This window comes from Salmo salar, chromosome ssa01 (genome assembly GCF_905237065.1).
Source record: "Salmo salar chromosome ssa01, Ssal_v3.1, whole genome shotgun sequence".
Lineage (NCBI taxonomy): Eukaryota > Metazoa > Chordata > Actinopteri > Salmoniformes > Salmonidae > Salmo > Salmo salar.
In genome coordinates, this window is record NC_059442.1 from 27,193,744 (window position 1) to 27,215,218 (window position 21,475).

The 21,475-nt window shown below is 42.4% G+C and overlaps 1 protein-coding gene across 1 annotated transcript; it reads left to right on the top strand.

The window, feature by feature from the left end:
• Positions 1–284: 284 nt before the first annotated feature.
• On the top strand, positions 285–11,635 carry LOC106590063 (prospero homeobox protein 1). The gene is made up of 5 exons (XM_014180617.2): positions 285–406; positions 2,804–4,447; positions 6,155–6,262; positions 7,340–7,534; positions 9,908–11,635. Exons 2-5 carry the CDS (start codon positions 2,885–2,887, stop codon positions 10,073–10,075), a joined length of 2,034 nt encoding a protein of 677 aa, XP_014036092.1. The 5' UTR covers positions 285–406; positions 2,804–2,884; the 3' UTR covers positions 10,076–11,635.
• The last annotated feature ends 9,840 nt before the right edge of the window (positions 11,636–21,475 follow it).

Below are 21,475 nucleotides of genomic sequence, written 5' to 3' on the forward strand. Positions count from 1 at the left end.
TGATTTATTCTAGTCTACACTCAATAAAGTTAGTGCCTAAACAAACTATGAGTTCACAACAAATTGTAGCCTAGATTTTTTTTCAAATTCCATAATCAGTTTTCTTTCAAATTGTACTAACTCACCGCTCTGAAATATTGGCCTATTATGCCAATACATAGATTTGTTGTAAATTAGGTTTAATTTTTTTTTCTATAAAGCAAATAATATGAGCTCAACTAATTTGTATTGAGGAGTTATTTTGAATGACAATCCTTTATATGCTTGTCTCTTCACTTTCCCAGTTGTTTGAGTCAACTCCGAGGCCACGCCTCTGTTTCTGTTTGATACAATGACAGTCGCTCCCGCACTCATCTCATCTCATCACTCGGCGTATAACCCGACACGACTCTACTCAACGTAACAGGTAAGGTTCACATGCTCTGTGTTGTTTTACTTTGGGACATGCTCATGATGACAACCAAGTCTAAATAATTCAGATTCATCCGTAGTTTCAAAACGAATGGCTATGATCGTTGGTTGACCTTAGTTGATGTCAATAATGGACAGCATTGTCCACGTCCAAATAACTTGGCTGCTTATGATTTCAATGTTGAAATCTGTACGTTTTTTTTTGTTTCTATCAATAATTCAGTGAATAAAGGCACGTTTATTTGGTATTTTAAGGTGATGTTAGACTAACTTATCAAACATTTGATGGACAAGAACTCTCAACTTATCTCATCATCAATGAGCACATATATACTACTTTTCATTACAGATACAAGCTGCACTGTAACAGTTTGAATTGCTTGTCTTGTGAAAATATATTCATATTGATTATATTGATTACAGTTTTATGGATTGTTTCGTCATTTCTATGCAGATTGATGTATAGACTGTTTGGTATTATGGTAGAATATCTTGCCTCGTTTAGGATGATCAAAAGAAAAGTACTTCATAATGTACCTTTCATCATGAGTTGACTAAAAATACAATATATTAGATAGCCTTACCGTACTATATATTAAATAGGCTAGCCTTACTAAAAGTTGCAAGGAGGGTTTCCATCAAATAAAGAAGATGAAATAATGATGAAATAATCCTTATTTAAACTGTAAATCAAGTGTAGAGACTATCTGCTCTTCAGTCATATACCAGGATACAATATGGAATGTGCTGTAAATTATGACACCTGGGATAGGTGCTGTATGTGGAATTTGAATGATTTCACTGTATTTATTGAGGATGCCTCTTTTTACAACTTTTTGTTGTTGTTTTATCCTCTCATAAATTGTTATTGTAAAAAATGGTTCATGTTATTGGCTCTAGGCTTATGGTTATTTTGGACTTATATAAAAGTAGAGGTTTATGGTGTGAGGACTAGGTGAAATAGAAATATATAAAATGTGGATCTCTCACAAATTAGTTGTTTTGTTTTTATAGGCTGAAATTCTGTAATTTGTAATTTGTAGTTAAAGGTGAATTCGATCCATGCATGTTTTCACCTGGATACATTTTTACGAGCCAACTTAACCTATTGTTTTTACAGAGATTTTAAAACAGTGCATACATGGTCTTCACATCGGAATAAAATCCACTTATTAAGAAACTAGAATTTAACGCAACTGAGAGATGAAAATATGAATCCCTTTATTTTCCTCTTAATAATATACAGGTAACAAAATAATGTAAACACCAACATAAAGTGTCTTAATAGGGCATTGGGACACCATGAGCCAGAACAGCTTCAATGCACCTTGGCATAGATTCTACAAGTGTCTGGAACTATATTGGAGGGAGGCGAACCATAGCATATGGTTTACATCATCTTCATGCTCATCAAACCTTCCAGTGACCACTCGTGCCCTGTGGATGGAAACATTGTCATCATATGGGGGTAGCCATGGTAGCCAAAATAATGGCCAAAATAAGGGCCTGACCAGTATTTTTATACATGAACCTACGGGATGTTAATTTCTTAATTAACTCAGGAACCACACCTGTGTGGAAGAACCTGCTATTAATATACTTTGTATCCCTCATTTACTCAAGTGTTTCCATTATTTTGGCAGTTACCTGTACATTGAACCTTTGTGTGGTTTTATCGGAATCTTTTCTTGCCTTTCATATACTGATTAAAGAAGACCTTTCATGAGTATAAAACTGCTATTCTTTTTATCATTCATGTTGACTATCTCCAACCCAAGATGAAAGGGAGATACTAGTGTGCACTCCCCTGTGCCTTGAGATCTTAGAGATTTCACTTATAAATTTGAGGGTCTTCATATAATGAGCGACGGGTCATTTGATATTCCATGCTATAAATATGTAATAACAACTTTGTTAGCTGAGGTAGTCGTTATAAGATCCCAGATTAAATGTCATGTTCTAAAAATGTGAGGCTATTGCATCATATTTTATATTATTTAAATAAATAAAAATGTGTGGTGGTGGACATCACTACTTTAAAGCTCCTAACTCAGGTGTCATAAGCATAATGGAAGGAGGAGATGATTGTTTCCCACCATGATTACATAAATGATATTCAACAGAGTTGATTGAATCTAAGTGGCATGTAGTAGAGAAATGAGGGAGAGCTGTCTACTAACATTTAGTAGCCGAAGTGTTCTGGTGCAAGTCCTCTGCTCTATGTTTTGTATGTTTAACTTGCACTTATGCTTTCTACTTTCCCCAAAACATAACCATATGAATCAAAAATACTGTTAAGTGTGCTATACTGTTCACATATATACTGTACTATAGATAGTGTACAGAATGAGATATTTACGGTATATTCCTTTTTTCCCCTTACTTTTTCTAGAGCAGTCTGAGGTCCAGTCATCTCATACTGACTCACTCCAAGGTGTCCTGACACAGCTAGTAAAAAGGTTGCACAGTGAGCATGAACCTGAGCCTCCCTGACCAGAACATGCACAACCCCAGTGACGGTGGTCTGGAGGATACCAAAGCTGGGCTCATGATCCCCTGCTTCCGTAGAAACATGTACGATGAGCCTCTAATTTCATACTCCAATGGATCCATCATCTCTCACCTCCTGCGCAAAACCATCCACAACAAGAAGGCTCTGGACGAAAGCCATTTCTACCTACCCACATCGACTGTGTCCAGCTCCACAATGGCTGACTCCAGTCAGGAGGACCAGAGCAGTATCTCGTCCAAGGACAGCGCGGCAGAGTATGCATCCCCAGGCAGGCACCTCTCGACCAGGGTCAGCCCTGAGGAGGACAGGCCCCTGAGTGATCACCTCCAGGCCAAGCGTGCCCGTGTGGAGAACATCATCCGAGGCATGGCGGGGTCTCCCAACAGCAGGCTCCATGGGGACAGTGAAAGGGCTGAGTCAGACACCAGGGAGGCTAGAGAGGCCTACAGGGAGAACAAACGTAAACAGATGCTCCCCCAGCATCAGGAGCACAGTCTCAATGCGGCAGCTCCAGCTAACAGAGGCAGCAGTAGCAGCAGCAGCAGTAAGGATGAAGAGTGCCACAAGCTGAAGGTGCAGCTCCAGAGCATGCAGAGAATCCTGAGACAGCTCCAGGATAAGTTCTTACAGGTTTATAACCAGGAAGACGCTGTGCACGAAGACAGGGATGGCACAGGCACAGCCAGCCCTGCTGAAAATGATGACACCACACCAAGCAAAGAGTCTGGGTTCATGTTCCGTATAAACATGGATGAGGAGTTGGAGAGGAAGCATGACAGTGGTAAAGGGGGCTGTAAGGACAGAGTGAAGACAGACAGAAGTTATCTGACGCATCAAAAGGAAGGCAAGAACCTACAGGAGACTCTGAAGCATGAGCTCTCCAAAGCGATGAGTGAGAGTGTTGATAGGGTGTTCAAGAAACTCTCCTCCACGGGGCTCAACCAGTCATCTCATCAGCGCATGTGTCACACCCCGGAGCACGTCATTATGGGAGCTGAGAGGAAGAGCCAGGTACCCTGTAACCAGGAGCAATCACACACTGAGGAGCCAGTCAAACCCCAGGCTCTAGAGCACTATGAGAGAAGTGAGGCTCGCAGTCCTGAGGATCAGACCGAAGCTCTGTCTCTAGTGGTCCGTAAACCGCCCCTGAGCCAGCTTAGCTCAGTTACCCCGACGGTGAAGAGGCCCTATCCCTTACACCAGTCTCCATTCCAGTTCAACTACAGCACACCTCTCCATGACAGTCAAATGCTCGAACACCTCCTTAAGTACGGGCCCCACACTAACTTCGGAGGACTCCCATGCTTGCCCCCATCCATGGACAGAACCTCACCAAACTCGGTGGACCTACCCTGGGATTCCATCGTCATGAGGTCCAAAGTGACATCCAGCCACCTGGCCCACCACCGTCACCCATCAGGCCTGGGTCCTGTGATTGTGGACAGTCTGTGTCTCCCTCATGTCAAGATAGAGTGTGGGGACCTGCAGAGCATAGCAGAGAGAAACTCCTACATGTCTCTCAATATATCCTTTTACTGGCCTGAAAAATCTCTTACTCTCATAGTGTCCCAGTTAACCTCTATAATTGCATAGGATTTGATATAATTAACGGCTGTATGAATAAAATGGTATTATATTTTTTCCCACTAAGATAGCCTATAGAGCATTACATACACACTGAATCCTAAATGTTTAGTAATATTTTGTTATCTGATATATACCTTAGTATCCAGTATCTCAGTATTCAAACTCCGTGTTTTGCCTTCCCAGTTGAACAAAGACTTGTGGAGGTTCATTGCAGCACGAGCAATTCCAGTAAAACAGACTTCAAGGAAATTTTTATTTTCTTTGATCTCGCTAACCACAAAGAAAATTATAGCATCTTCTTTAATCTGAGCAGAGTAATGACTTTAAGTCTAGAAAAAGACAAATAAAAAGGAATACAAGGCTTTGATAAGAATTGTCAGGAACAAAAGCCAATTTTCAAAGGCAGAGAAAGCATCAGTTTCTGTCCAGGAAACAGAGTTTTTTCAGACTTGAAAAGGTACAGAATATATTTCTCTATCATCAGTGTGATAGGGGTGTATCTGAAAGGTCAGAGCTGAGTGCCTGTGGAAAGCAGAAGTGCCTCCCTAGCAGAACACTTGTCTTCTTGAGCATACATACACAGCCATAAAAAAATATATAGATTTATAAAGTACATGAATGAGTACATTATATAAATCATGTTTTTGCAAAAGAGACAAGCAATCCAAGAAATATAATCCAGTGAGAATATTTTCAACCACACCACTCTGCATTTTATTACAAGGAATTTTATGATGACAACTATAATGATAATTCTTAAAATAAAAACATTATCATAAGCAGCGTAATAATAATTATGTCCATAATCACTATTATAGAAAACAAATTTGGATCATTTTTCAATTTTTTGGGGATCATTTTTCAAAAATCGACCATGTTATAGAGACATCACAGGTAACCTGTTGTAAGGCAGCTCCTGTGTGATATTTATTTAAGCTACTGAACAACTCAAAGTTATGTGAAGATCCTTAACATGCTCCGAACTGGTCATTGTCCTTGGTTGTAAGTATCTGGAGAAGAATATTATCAGCTCTTTCTCAGGATATGTTTTATTTTTACCGTGTAAAGAGCTATGGTTCTCTTTGAACAATTTCTCATCAATCTTTCATTCCAACTTTCAAGGTAGGATTCCCTAATAAATGTATGGTGTGCTGTGACATGCTGAAAAGTATTACCTAAGGCGTGGCTGTGGGCTACAGAGAGAAAGGCCTCTAAAGATCTAGTTGCATAGAAAAGTTGCGCTGAGATATGAGATATTTTATTTCTTACATGATGTATTTAATTTAATAAGACTAAATTGTTCCTCCCAAACTACTCATCTTTTAAAGTTCAGAGGGATGATGTAAAATATAATTTATGAAAATACCAATGCAGTGACAAAAATGTATTTTTAAATGTTAAACATTTGATTAGTTTAATACAATGAAATAGCTGCAACAGAGCCGCAGACACTAATTAAAATCCCTAATCTAATGAATATTGTTGTAGAGTCATTATTGACTTCCTGGTTACCGCAGAGCTGTTATTTAGTGTCATCCATTTTAACTGGAGACAGAAGCAACTTAATATTCTAGTCCATTAACACTTTGAACATTGTATTTGAACTGTATTGTGATTGACTGAAAGTACTTAACATATTGACACATCCAGCAAGGCCTAACCCCCAACCATCTGAAGAAAGCTAAACTGATGTTCTTCTACACTCGTTACCCCAGCTCCAATGTGCTGAAAACCTTCTTTCCAGATGTCAAGGTAAGCAATCACAATATTATTTAACATGATAGTATTTACTGTTAGAATTAATAGTTTCTTCTACGTTCACCATATTTGCCTATAGAATACTTGTGGATGTATTTTTGGGACAGAATGAGAAGTGGGTTGGAGGAAGGAAACAAAAGAATACACGGTTTAGAAAAACAAAGCTGTTAAGCCAGTAGCATGTCCTGGGGCATAGGCCAGGGAGATAGAGAGGCATTATTTATTTTAAAAGCCACTCCAGTCAGCAAATGGAGTGACAAAAGCCTCTGTAATAAAGCCACTGTCATTTGGCGTCAACACAGGGCAGATTTTTAAAATGCAGGCAGGCAGGCTGTGAGGTGAGCTCTGGGCCTAACCACGGTATACCGTATGTCTGTGTGCCCTGTGTGTCTCCTCTCCTATCTCCTCTCCTTCCACCATGGCCGGGACATGTCCTACTGGAGCCTGTCCATGTCTGGCCCAGGCCTCCTCACTACTCTGTCTGACCCCTAAGGTCATGGGGGAGACCTGCAGCCAGCAGCCCACTGCGTCTCCTCCTTGCCCACGACCCTGTGGTGGGAAGTGGCACTGAACAAAAGGCAGTTCTAATCCTGGTGTCTGATTCCATCCTATCAGGCAGAGTCACTGAGAGGGAAGCTTCCTTCTGTCCTTACGCTGCTCTGCGGCTTTCTCACCGTCCGAAAACACCAGAGAAAAGAAACGTCTTTGATGCCTGCCCAGCCCTTGGGTGTTTTTCTTTCTTTTTTTCTGGATGAAAAGATAGAATAAGAAGGCTAATGTCAAGACTGAGTTTAGAAACACACGGCTTTGACAGATGTTTTTTTCATTCAGTAAGTTGGTGGGAAAAGATCAGAGTAAATAACATTGAACAAAATGACAGACCAAGGCAAAACACATCCATATACAATCCATACATACATTGTTATCTTGTGGAATGTTTTACAAGTCAATAATGAAAAAGAAATATGACAGTTTTTTCCAAACATCTTGATATCAAGTTGATCATGATTTGGTTGATAATGACAAAATCAGGGCATCTTCTCAAACTTGTTGTTGACCTTGTGTCCCCAGTTCAATCGCTGCATCACCTCTCAGCTCATCAAATGGTTCAGTAACTTCCGGGAGTTTTACTACATCCAGATGGAGAAGTTTGCCCGCCAGGCCATAGTGGACGGCGTCACGGATGTGAAAGACATGTCCATCAGCAGAGACTCTGAGCTGTTCAGAGCCCTCAACATGCACTACAACAAAGCCAATGACTTCCAGGTAAGTCAAAATACTTGTATCTTACCATATGGTCAGCTCCTCCCCTGGTATCCAATGTAACTATATACTGTACATAAGCTTGTCAATGTTTTTCCATGACTTTTAAATCATTAGATATTACATTAACACCCTCCCTTTCCAAAGTAAATTGAGTGAATTATGTGTATGTGTGGGAACAGTGTGTGCATTCTGCTTTCACCAGCACTCCTCAGTTTATACAGCCAATTCTGTGTTTTTTGTCCTGAGAGAAACAATTGGAAACTACAATTTGTATTAAAGTGAGCTAAACAATACAGTTGTTTTGGCATGAATGTGATATATTGTGTGTGTGATGTAATATAAATGTAATACACCTTCATTAGCAAATCAGAGAACTCCTCACAGAAACCTGGGTGTTAAATGTTCCTGGTCTGGTCAGCTACCTCCTACCTCTGTGATTCTGGTCTGGTCAGCTATCTCCTACCTCTGTGGTTCTGGTCTGGTCAGCTATCCCCTACCTCTGTGGTTCTTGACTGGTCAGCTATCTCCTACCTCTGTGATTCTGGTCTGGTCAGCTATCCCCTACCTCTGTGATTCTGGTCTGGTCAGCTAACTACTACCTCTGTGGTTCTGGTCTGGTCAGCTATCCCCTACCTCTGTGGTTCTTGACTGGTCAGCTATCTCCTACCTCTATGGTTCTGGTCTGGTCAGCTATCTCCTACCTCTGTGGTTCTGGTCTGGTCAGCTATCTCCTACCTCTGTGGTTCTGGTGTGGTTCTGGTCTGGTCAGCTATCTCCTACCTCTGTGGTTCTGGTCTGGTCAGCTATCCCCTACCTCTGTGGTTCTTGACTGGTCAGCTATCTCCTACCTCTGTGGTTCTTGACTGGTCAGCTATCTCCTACCTCTGTGGTTCTGGTCTGGTCAGCTATCCCCTACCTCTGTGGTTCTTGACTGGTGAGCTATCCCCTACCTCTGTGGTTCTTGACTGGTCAGCTATCTCCTACCTCTGTGGTTCTTGACTGGTCAGCTATCTCCTACCTCTGTGATTCTGGTCTGGTCAGCTAACTCCTACCTCTGTGGTTGCGGCCACGTATGACAGTGTCCTTGCCCTGACCCATGTGTCACTCTGCACCTGTGGCTTCACAGCCATTATCTAAACTCTAGAGCGATGCGTTATCAAACTGTGGGAAGAGGAAGCCGCATGAATCCCACTAAAACAACTCGGGATTAGAGGACCAGTATGCCTGAGCGAGGCTCAGATTGCTACTGATGCGGAATGCTGAGAAAGACGCTGTAAATTCCGAGGGAGAAAGCTGTTTGGTGGGAAAGAGCAGAGACCATTTTCTTTACCTTGGGACCAAGACATTCCTTTCCCAGGGATGCTTTGTGTTGGGAGATGAGGGCAAAGAAAAATAAGTTATGCCAACAACTTGACTGTTAGCTGGTCTATGGGAAATAATTGCACCGGATAGATCCTTGTCCCAACATCCAAGCCTCGATCTGATGATCTTTGTTGAGAGCAGAGTGAAATTCCTGGGAAGGCTTGGTGCTTTCTCTCTTTCCGAACAGTGAAGTTTAAGGCTACAAAGTCATAGCAGAATCCCACCACAGACGACTAATGATTCGGAACGGACAGAGAGGACAGAGAACAAGGAGCTGTCCGTTTTTGAAAAACATGCTCGTAGGTCTGGGTTCCACAGTGTTGGTTCAGAGTGTAATGAAGACGATGGGAGACAGAGCGCTGGTTTTAAGCGCAGGGTGCAGCAGGTGTTTATTAGCTAAGGACCACAGGAAGAGCCAGATAGCTTTGTCCAGGGACAGGCAGAAGGTCCCAAACAGGGACTCCAAAACAGTAACAGTACAGGCAGGGAAAAGGGTAATAATGTAGTCCGGGAGATCAGGCAAGAGGTTGACGACAGGAAATCTGATATGCAGAAGTACAGGCAGGGAATAGGCAAAAAGGCGTCGTTAGCGAGGATGGACAAAAACTACGATACACAGGAGGACTAATACGGAAATAAACAGAGCTCCGAATAGAATGTGTATCAAAACAAACAATACCTCTCAGTGATGGGGTGCAAAGAAGTGAACTAAATAGTGTGTGATAATGACATACAGGTGTGTGAACAGGTGATTATAATTCAGGTGATTGGGATCTGGAGAGTGAGCTGCGTTCAGGGGATCTACGTGTTTGAGAGTGTGAGTTGGAAGCAGATGCTACACAGAGCACCAGTAATGTAAATCAATGAGACAACACACTTAACATCTACTGAAGTGGTTTGCCACTCACAACATCTAAGCTGTTGGCTTAGATTTCTGTTGCTACCAGTGCAGGTGATTATGATGATACTTGACTTTAAGCACAACATTGTGTTTGATCCCTCTACCAACAGGTTCCTGAGAGATTCCTTGAGGTTTCTGAAATTACTCTTCAGGAATTTTTCAACGCCATTTCAACTGCTAAAGATTCTGACCCCTCTTGGAAGAAGGCAATCTACAAGGTCATCTGTAAGCTGGACAGTGATGTCCCAGATGAGTTCAAATCATCCACCTGCCTATAGACAGAGCAAGCAAAAGCCATGCTCAAGGAAGGAAGGACATTTTGAAATCATGCATTGACAATAAATTCCGATTTTAACCCATTGCCAATGAATTGGATTTTAGTGAGGAAATTCTGGAAAAAAACATGATGTTGTAAATGACGTATTATACACTGCAGGAACCTACTTATGGCACACACTTTGTACCGTCTCAGTAAACACATTATAACACTGCTTCAGCTCTCTCCTATGAGTTTTTGGTAACACATACTTGACACCAAGGTTATAACCATGTCATAATATCTCATAACAGCTGATTATGACAACTACATAAGAGGGTCACAACCCACATTTATTCAAAATCTTTTTTTTCCCTGCCAAGAAGTTTCCTTTAATTTGAAAGTTTGTTTGTTCAATATTTTGATGTTGTTATGAATTCTTTAGTCATGGTTTTTTCATCATATTTTAAATAACTTGTAGAAAATACACTTTATGATACTGTCATGAAGCATTATGAGCATCCTGTGTCACTTTACTTGGACTAAGAAAATACACGTTATGACACTGTCAAGAAGCATTATGACCATCATAATCATATAAGCCAGATAGGCCTATCACGTACATGCCCTTATATCAGTCATCAGTCATCTGCTCCTGAAATCTGCTCCTGCATTCATCCCAGTCATCATCAACAGAGTAGGTAGGTGTAGGTAGGTGCATGTCTGACATCAATGTTTGTGCAATTACAATGATAATTCAATATGCTCAATTAAAACATTTAAAAATAATTAAATATATAAAACATAAACATACTGTTGACACATAGGCTATGGTGTAACGGAATGTTTTGCCTTTTGTGGTAGGTTTTGTGGGTTTTGACACTATTATGTAGGTGTCATAACCAGCCATAAAATAACGCAATATGTGTCACAACAGGTGTAAATATATGTGTCATGACAGTGTTATGACCATATTATAACAGGTTATGACAAGTTATGTCAGCTGTTATGACATATAATGACATGGTTATGACCGTGGGTGCCAAGTAAAGTGTTACTGAGTTTTTTTTAAAGAATTAGCTGAGAGCAGATAGTATTACTGTGTCGTTGTGTTTTCATGTGGATTCAATTAATACAAGATGTAGTTGCATGTTTGTAGATTTACTGATATTTAAAGGCAGTGTTTCAGTACTATAGTGTACTTGCTAGGTCTGGTAGACTTACAAGTGTTAAGACATTTGTACTTTTTATACATATTTTACTTATGCTTCCTCAATGGACATTGGATTTAATTGTCTCTATAAGTGAGAGAAAGATTCATTCGTATCAAGTGTTTTATGTAAATGTAAATACGCTACAATTACATTTGGATACTCTAAAGTGTTTAAGACCAAATAAATAACCTAATAACATGTAAATATTGCAAATGACCAGAAACTTACATGTACAAAAAAAGCTGTTTAGATGTTTGTGTGCCTATTGCTATAGTCTATGGCCTACTGTCATCTTACTTCCATAGACACCATATTTTGAGTGGTTATTTGATAGTCCAGCTGATAGATTAAAGCTGCACTTAACTTCATCTTGTGACGTCTTGTTTTGTTATAACTGATTGTAAGTTGCTCTGGGTGAGAGTGTCTACTAAAATTACTTAAATGTAAACAAGCACAATTTTATTTATTGAATTATTTCACAATTAGTTTCAGGCATTACCAAACATTTAGTAAATATCATTTACATTTTAAGTACTAATGTTTGTAACAACCCATATAAAGTATTCTGCCTCAATTCTGAGCCACTAAGGTGCCTCTAATCCATGTTATAAAAGACAGCTGTTTGAAGTCCTACAAACTATGTTGCTCACATTGTTCACTGAAGCCAATACAAGTCAACTTTCTAAGGCCTGCATTCATTCTGCGGGCAGCGCGGCTGCGAACAACTGCCATGTCTTAAAAACAGACACAATGCATTCCCTCCTAATGAGTAATGCCCAATGTGACCTCATATCAGAGTTGTGCCACCAAAGCAAAATTCCACAAACCCGTTGACTTTTTCTTCCAGGCACCGGCCTGCTCAAAGCGTGTTAGTCACTTTACAAACACACACGCTCACACACACTGTGACACCACAACTATGAATGGTGTGGTTCCTCTCCCTGTTATCTGATAGAGAGCCGCCTGCTGTTAGCTCAATGCAAGCCTTTCAACTTCAAACCTGCCATGATATTCAGCCATGATGATTGATTATAAATCTATCAAAAGACTATCAATACAATACCCTTAAATGTACGAATAAACATGCTGTAGCTACAGCTTTGACTTCTTATAAACATAAATTAATAGGAATAAAAAAAATCCAAAAGGAGTTTGCATAGATTGAGAATTGAAGCTTTTTATTAAAGTAAACTGTTTAATGTGCTCAATTATTTTGACAATTCACAAAACAAACATTTAATTGAAAAACCTGCTAGGCACCCAAGCACCAATTGCATCTGAATTGACAACATTAAAGAAATTAAAACATTTGTTTTATTAGCTTCATGAGGAGGAGTGGGGAATACAAACTGAGGTAATCATTTAATAGATCATCTTCCTCCATAAATTGACTTCAAATGTCAACTAAATTAAAAAGCCACCGGTTGAACCAAAGTGCTTTGTTCAAGTCAATTTGTTTTCAAATTTTCAGTACAAGACTTGGTAATGTCTGATATGATCAAATAAAACAAAGAGAATTGTCTCAAATGTCCAACTGCCCCCAGGGTTTACAATGCTAAAGCTCCCATTGTGACAACATAGAAATAGGAAGGTAAATAGGTCAATCGAACTCGACCAAAACAATGGAATTGCCATGGAAACGCGTGGGGGAAAGGGCTGTGGGGAAAAGATCCTGAATCATCTCATTGCCCCAGAGCAAAATTAGACTGCAGTGGCTTGCGAAAGTATTAACCCCCTTCGCATTTTTCCTATTTTGTTGCCTTACAACCTGGAATTAAAATAGATTTTTGGGGGATTTGTATCATTTGATTTACACAACATGCTTACCACTTTGAAGATGCTAAATATTTTTTATTGTGAAACAAACAAGAAATAAGAAGAAAAAAAAAAACTTGAGCGTGCATAACTATTCACCCCCCCAAAGTCAATACTTTGTAGAGCCACCTTTTGCAGCAATTACAGCTGCAACTCTCTTGGGGTATGTCTCTATAAGCTTGGCACATCTAGCCACTGGGATTTTTGCCCATTGTTCAAGGTAAAACTTCTCCAGCTCCTTCAAATTGGATGGGTACAGCAATCTTTAAGTCATACCGCAGATTCTCAATTGGATTGAGGTCTGGGCTTTGACTAGTCCATTCCAATACATTTAAATGTTTCCCCTTAAACCACTCGAGTGTTGCTTTAGCAGTATGCTTCGGGTCATTGTCCTGCTGGAAGGTGAACCTCCGTCCCAGTCTGAAATCTCTTGAAGACTGAAACAGGTTTCCCTCAAGAATTTCCCTGTATTTAGCGCCATCCATCATTCCTCCAATTCTGACCAGTTTCCCAGTACCCTGCCGATGGGCTTGCGCCAGACATAGCGTTGGGCTTGCGCCAGACATAGCGTTTCTCCTTGATGGCCAAAAAGCTCAATTCTAGTCTTATCTATCCAGAGTACCTTCTCCATATGTTTGGGGAGTCTCCCACATGCATTTTGGCGAACACCAAACGTGTTTGCTTATTTTTTGCATTAAGCAATGGCTTTTTTTCTGGCCACTCTTCCATAAAGCCCAGCTCTGTGGAGTTTACGGGTTAAAGTGGTCCTATGGACAGATACTCCAATCTCTGCTGTGGAGCTTTGCAGCTCCTACAGGGTTATCTTTGATCTCTTTGTTGCCTCTCTGATTAATGCCCTCCTTGCCTGGTCCATACGTTTTGGTGGGCGGCCCTCTCTTGGCAGGTTTGTTGTGGTGACATGTTCTTTCCATTTTTTTTATAATGGATTTAATGGTGCTCCGTGAGATGTTCAAAGTTTCGTATATTTTTTAGAACCCAACCCTGATCTGTACTTCTCCACAACTTTGTCCCTGACATGTTTGGAGAGCTCCTTGGTCTTCATGGTGCCACTTGCTTGGTGGTGCCCCTTGCTGTGTGGTGTTGCAGACTCTGGGGCCTTTCAGAACAGGTGTATATATACTAAGATCATGTGACAGATCATGTGACACTTAGATTGGACACAGGTGGACTTTATTTAACTAATTATGTGACTTCTGAAGGTAATTGGTTGCACCAGAATCCAAGATGGCGTAGCAGTCGGACGTCTGTTTTTGTCTTGTCCCTTCCCGTCTCGTGTATATATCATTTTCTTCGTTTTCTTTGTATATATTTCACATATATTTTCAATCTCAATTTCCATCTACGGACTGAACATACTCTCCTGCAACCCACCTCACCCAATGTGGTACGGATCTGATATTTTTATACATTAGAACTGGAACCCCCACCAGAAGCTAGCCAGCTAACTAGCTACTAGCTAGTAGTCATTTAGCCACTGCTAGCGATCATCACCGTTAACTCGGACATCAGCCCGCCTCAGCTTGGTCAATTCCTGCCAGTCTGCACAGCGCGATATCAACTCAGAGCATATCGTACTGCTTTTTCTCTACCACATCTCCGGATTCCTACCGCGAGCTCTGACCCTTTACACCGGATCATCACAGCTAGCTAGCTGCTATCCGAGTGGCTACTCCTGGCTAATGTCTCTGTCCTGAAGCAAGCACCAGATAGCCTGGACCTAGCCTCGAGCTAGGCCCATCTCCCAGCTAGCCGAAGAGGTCCATCAGCCAATTCTTGGGCTACAATACCTCGTTTGCCAATTGGTCTGGACCATTTACTGTCGATCCATCACGACTGGTCTGCCGACGTAACTGTCCAAGGTGATTTCAACAGGCTCTTCCGTTGCGACGTCCCCGGATGCCCATCTGCTAGCGCCGGCCCGCTAGCTGTCTGAATCGCCCTGTCTCCAGCTCGCCTAGCGTAGTAGCACCACTGAATTAGCTCCCTGACTCATATATTGCTACTCACTGGACCCTATGATCACTCGGCTACACATGCCTCTCCCTAATGTCAATATGCCTTGTCTATTGCTGTTTTGGTTAGTGATTATTGTCTTATTTCACTGTAGAGCCTCCAGCCCTGCCCAATATGCCTTAACTAGCCCTTCTGTTCCACCCCCCACACATGCGGTTACCTCACCTGGCTTAACTGGTGCCTCTAGAGACAAAACCTCTCTCATCGTCACTCAATGCCTAGGTTTACCTCCACTGTACTCACATACTACCATACCCCTATCTGTACATTATGCCTTGAATCTATTCTTCCGCGCCCAGAAATCTGTTCCTTTTACTCTCTGTTCCGAACGCACTAAACGACCGGTTCTTATAGCCTTTAGCCTTTATCCATACCCTTATCCTACTCCTCCTCTGTTCCTCTGGTGATGTAGGGGTTAACCCAGGCTCTGCAGCCCCCTGCACCACTCCTATTCCCCAGGCGCTCTCATTTGTTGACTTCTGTAACCGTAAAAGCCTTGATTTCATGCATGTTAACATTAGAAGCCTCCTCCCAAAGTTTGTTTTATTCACTGCTTTAGCACACTCTGCCAACCCGGATATCCTAGCCGTGTCTGAATCCTGGCTTAGGAAGGCCACAAAAATCCTGAAATTTCCATCCCTAACTATAACATTTTCCGACAAGATAGAACTGTCAAAGGGGGCGGAGTTGCAATCTACTGCAGAGATAGGCTTCAGAGTTTTGTCGTACTATCCAGGTCTGTGCCCAAACAATTCGTGCTTCTACTTTTAAAAATCCACCTTTCCAGAAACAAGTCTCTCACTATTGCCACTTGTTATAGACCCCCTTCAGCCCCCAGCTGTGCCTTGGACACCATATGTGAATCTTCAGAGTTCAAACTGTTAGGTGACCTAAGCTAGGACAGGCTTAACACCCCGGCCATCCTACAATCTAAGCTAGATGCCCTCAATCTCACACAAATTATCAAGGAACCTACCAGGTACAACCCCAAATCCGTAACCATGGGCACCCTCTTAGATATCATCCTGACCAACTTGCCCTCTAAATACACCTCTGCTGTCTTCAACCAGGATCTCAGCGATCACTGCCTCATTGCCTGCATGCGTAATGGGTCCGCGGTCAAACGATCACCCCTCATCACTGTCAAACGCTCCCTAAAACACTTCAGCGAGCAGGCCTTTTTAATCAACCTGGCTCGGGTATCCTGGAAGGACATTGACCTCATCCCGTCAGTAGAGGATTCCTGGTTGCTCTTTAAAAGTGCTTTCCTCACCTTCTTAAATAAGCATGCCCCATTAAAAAAAATGTAGAACTAAGAACAGATATAGCCCTTGGCTCACCCCAGACTTGACTGCCCTTGACCAGCACAAAAACATCCTGTGGTGTTCCGCATTAGCATCGAATAGCCCCCGCGATATGCAACTTTTCAGGGAAGTCAGGAACCAATATACTCAGTCAGTTAGGAAAGCTAAGGCTAGCTTTTTCAAACAGAAATTTGCATCCTGTAGCACTAATTCCAAAAAGTTTTGGGACACTGTAAAGTCCATGGAGAAAGTCCTCCTCCCACTGCCCACTGCACTGAGGCTAGGAAACCCTGTCACCACTGATAAATCTACAATAATCAAAAATTTCAATAAGCATTTTTCTACGGCAAGCCATGCCTTCCACCTGGCTACCCCTACCCCGGCCAACAGCTCAGCACCCCCTGCATCTCCTCCAGACAGCTGATGTTTTGAAAGAGCTGCAAAATCTGAATCCCTACAAATCAGCAGGGTTAGACAATCTGGACCCTCTCTTTCTAAAATTGTCAGCCGAAATTGTTGCAACCCCTATTACTAGCCTGTTCAACCTCTCTTTCGTATCGTCTGAGATCCCCAAAGATTGGAAAGCTGCCGCGGTCATCCCCCTCTTCAAAGGGGAGACACTCTAGACCCAAACTGTTACAGACCTATATCCATCCAGCCCTTCGAAAGCCAAGTTAACAAACACACAACCGTACCTTCTCCACTATGCAATCTGGTTTCCGAACTGGTCATGGGTGCACCTCAGCCACGCTCAAGGTCCTAAACGATATCATAACTGCTATTGATAAAAGACGGTGCTGTACAGCCATCTTCATTGACCTGGCCAAGACTTTCGACTCTGTCAATCATCGCATTCTTATCGGCAGACTCAATATCCTTGGCTTCTCAAATGACTGCCTCGCCTGGTTCACCAACTACTTCTCAGATAGAGTTCGGTGTGTCAAATCGGAGGGCCTGTTGTCTGGACCTCTGGCAGTCTCTATGGGGTGCCACAGGGTTCAATTCTCGGAACGACTCTTTTCTTTGTATATATCAAGACGTCGACCTTGCTGCTGGTGATTCTCTGATCCACCTCTACGCAGACGACACCATTCTGTATACATCTGGCCCTTCTTTGGCCACTGTGCTGACAAACCTCCAAACGAGCTTCAATGCCATACAACACTCCTTCCGTGGCCTCCAACTGCTTTTAAATGCTAGTAAAACTAAATGCATGCTCTTCAACCGATTGCTGCCCGCACCTGCCCGCCCGATTAGCATCACTACTCTGGACGGCTCTGACTTAGAATATGTGGACAACTACAAATACCTAGGTGTCTGGTCAGACTGTAAACTCTCCTTCCAGACTCACATTAAGCATCTCCAATTCAAAGTTAAATCTAGAATCGACTTCCTATTTCACAACAAAGCCTCCTTCACTCATGCTGCCAAACATACCCTCGTAAAACTGACTATCCTACCGATCCTTGACTTCGGCGATGTCATTTACAAAATAGCCTCCAACACTCTACTCCACAAACTGGATGTAGTCTATCACCGTGCCATACATTTTGTCACCAAAGCACCATATACTACCCACCACTGCGACCTGTATGATCTCGTTGGCTGGCCCTCACTACATATTCGTCAACAAACCCACTGGCTCCAGGTCATCTATAAGTCTTTGCTTGGTAAAGCCCCGCCTTATCTCAGCTCACTGGTCACCATAGCAACACCCACCCGTAGCACACGCTCCAGCAGGTATATTTCACTGGTCATCCCCAAAGCCAAAACTTCCTTTGGCCATCTGTCCTTACAGTTCTCTGCTGCCAATGACTGGAACGAACTACAAAAATCTCTGAAACTGGAAACACTTATCTCCCTCACTAGCTTTAAGCACCAGCTGTCAGAGCAGCTCACAGATTACTGCACCTGTACATAGCCCATCTATAATTTAGCCCATACAACTACCCCTTCCCGTACTGTATTTATTTATTTATTTATTTATTTAGCTCCTTTGCACCCCATTATTTCTACTTTGCACTTTCTTCCACTACAAATCTACCATTCCAGTGTTTTACTTGCTATATTGTATTTACTTTGCCACCATGGCCTTTTTTCCCTTTACTTCCCTTATCTCACCTCATTTGCTCACATTGAATATAGACTTATATTTCTACTGTATTATTGACTGTATGTTTGTTTTACTCCATGTGTAACTCTGTGTTGTTGTATGTGTCGAACTGCTTTGCTTTATCTTGGCCAGGTCGCAATTGTAAATGAGAACTTGTTCTCAACTAGCCTACCTGGTTAAATAAAGGTGAAATAAAACATAAATAAATAAATAAATAAATAAATAAATAAAAGGTGTTCAAATACAGCAAAGCGATACAGCCCCAAAACAACAATAACTACTAAGACATGACATATGGGGGTGTAGTAGAATACTCAATGGGCTGGATGTTTTTCTTCTCATCACTCATCTTGAAAAAACACATACTAAAAACTTGGAAATCAATCAATCCACCATCATTGACACAATGGAAAAATCAAATTATTTATTCCATTTGCTTTTCTCGGTCGCCCATGCTATTTCAATATTTCAATAATAAATCATTCGATTTTTCCATTGTGTCAACGATGGCGGATTGATTGACTTCCAATTTTTTTGTATGTGTTTTTTTCCGGTCTTAAGTTACATTTTTGCATATTTTGTACACCAGCTTCAAACAGCTAAAAATACAATATATTTGGTTGTAGAAAATATATTTCACAGGGGTTTAGATGGTACAATAATTCTCTACACTATACTTGCTTGTTTTGTCACATAAAGTGATATTAAGCAAACTATTTGAATTTTAGCAACCAGGAAATGGCAGAGCAATTTCTGCATAGGGCATCTTTAACTATATGTTCAAGTAAAAGCCTTGGGTAGGGAGTTGATACAATTCCAAGTCTGGAAGGTTAAAACCACCCCCAGACTTGGGAAGATGTATAACTTTATTTTTTATTCTATGAATTTTATTTGCCCATATAAAGTCTGTTATCACCTATTATACTTTTGTAAAGAATGTCTTCCGTGGGGTAATTGCTATTACTGAAATAAATACAACATTCTAAAGAGGTTTATTCCATCTGTAAGATTTATGGGAAGATTATTCCATTTAATTAGATCTGCTTTCATATTGTTGAGTAATGGAATAAAGTTATCTTTATATATTTGTATTTTGTTGTCACTTATTAAGCATCCTAAGTATTTCATATTTTTTGTCGTCCACTTAAAGGATTGCTGTACATCGTGAGTTATTATTTTTATTTTTCCTATTGCCATTATTTTCAGATTTTTCAAAATAAATACAACGTTCTACTTTAATTTTATAACCTGAGATCATTTTAGTATTCTGAAAATATTTTAGCAAAGGGTGTCACGTCCTGACCATAGAAAGCTGTTATTTTCTATGGTAGAGTAGGTCAGGGCGTGACAGGGGGGTTTTCTAGTTTAGTTTTTCTATGTTGTTATGTTCTAGTATTGTCTTTCTATGTTGGGTTTTGTTTGGGATGATCTCCAATTAGAGGCAGCTGGTCCTCATTGTCTCTAATTGGAGATCATACTTAAGTAGGGGGTTTTCCCACCTGGGTTTGTGGGAGATTGTCTTTGAGTTAGTGTGTGTTTCACCTCTGCTTCACGGTTTGTTGTTTTGTTATTCAGTTTATTTATATGTGTTGCATAGTTTCACAGTGTAAATAAAATGTGGAACGACACACACGCTGCACTTTGGTCCGCTCCTTCCTACGACAACCGTGACAGAATCTCCCACCACCAAAGGACCAAGCAGCGTGGAATGAACCAGTGGACTTGGGAAGAGATATTGGATGGGAAAGGACCCTGGAGGCAGGCTGGGGAGTATCGCCGTCCTAAAGAGGAGATTGAGGCAGCGAAAGCGGAGCGGCGATATTATGAGGCACTATACCAACCACAAAGCAAGTGTGAGAGGCAGCCCCCAAAAATTGTTTTGGGGGGGCACACGGGGAGATTGGCAGAGTCAGGTTGAAGACCTGAGCCAACTCCCCGTGCTTACTGTGGGGAGCAAGTGACGAAGCAAGCACAGTGTTATGCGGTGGTTATGCTGTGAATGCGCACTGGCGACACAGTGCGCATTCACAGCCCGGTGCGATCTGAACCCGCGCCCCGCATTTGTTGAGCTAGGTTGAGCATCCAGCCAGGACGGTTTGGCCAGCTCTACGCTCGAGACCTCCAGTGCACCTCCACGGCCCAGTATATCCTGTGCCTGCCCCACGTACCCGGCCTCCAGTGAGTCTATCCAGCCTGGTATGCCCTGTGCCTGCTCCTCGCACTTGCCCTGAGGTGCGTGCTACCAGTCTGGCGCCACCTGTGCCAGCCCCACGCATCAGGCCTCCAGTGCGCCTGCCCAGTCCGGTGTGTCCTGTTCCTGCTCCCCGCACTTGCCCTGAGGTGCATGTCACCAGTCTGGCCCCACCTGTGCCAGCCCCATGCATCAGGCCTTCAGCGCGCCTGCCCAGTCTGGGGTGTCCTGTTCCTGCTCCCCGCACTCGCCCTGAGGTGCGTGTTACTAGTCTGGCGCCACCTGTGCCAGCCCCACGCATCAGGCCTCCAGTGCGCATTCCCAGTCCAGAGCTTCCGGTGACAGTTCCTAGTCCAGAGCTTCCGGCGACAGTTCCCAGTCCGGGGCTTCCGGCGACAGTTCCCAGTCCGGAGCTTTCCGGCGACGTTTTGCAGTCCGGACCCTCCAGCGGCGGCCCGCAGTCCGGAGTCTTCAGCGACGGCCCGCAGCCCAGAACCTCCAGCGGCGGTCTGCAGTACAGAGCCTCCGGCGATGATCTATGGTCCGGTTCCTCCTCCGACGATCCACGGTCCGGTGGCACAAAAGCAGAGGGAACAGTGGGCGGCCTGACCATAGAAAGCTGTTATTTTCTATGGTAGTGTAGGTCAGGGCGTGACAGGGGGGTTTTCTAGTTTAGTTTTTCTATGTTCTACACATGCTGCACTTTGGTCCGCTCCTTCCTACGACAACCGTGACAACGGGGACATTGAGT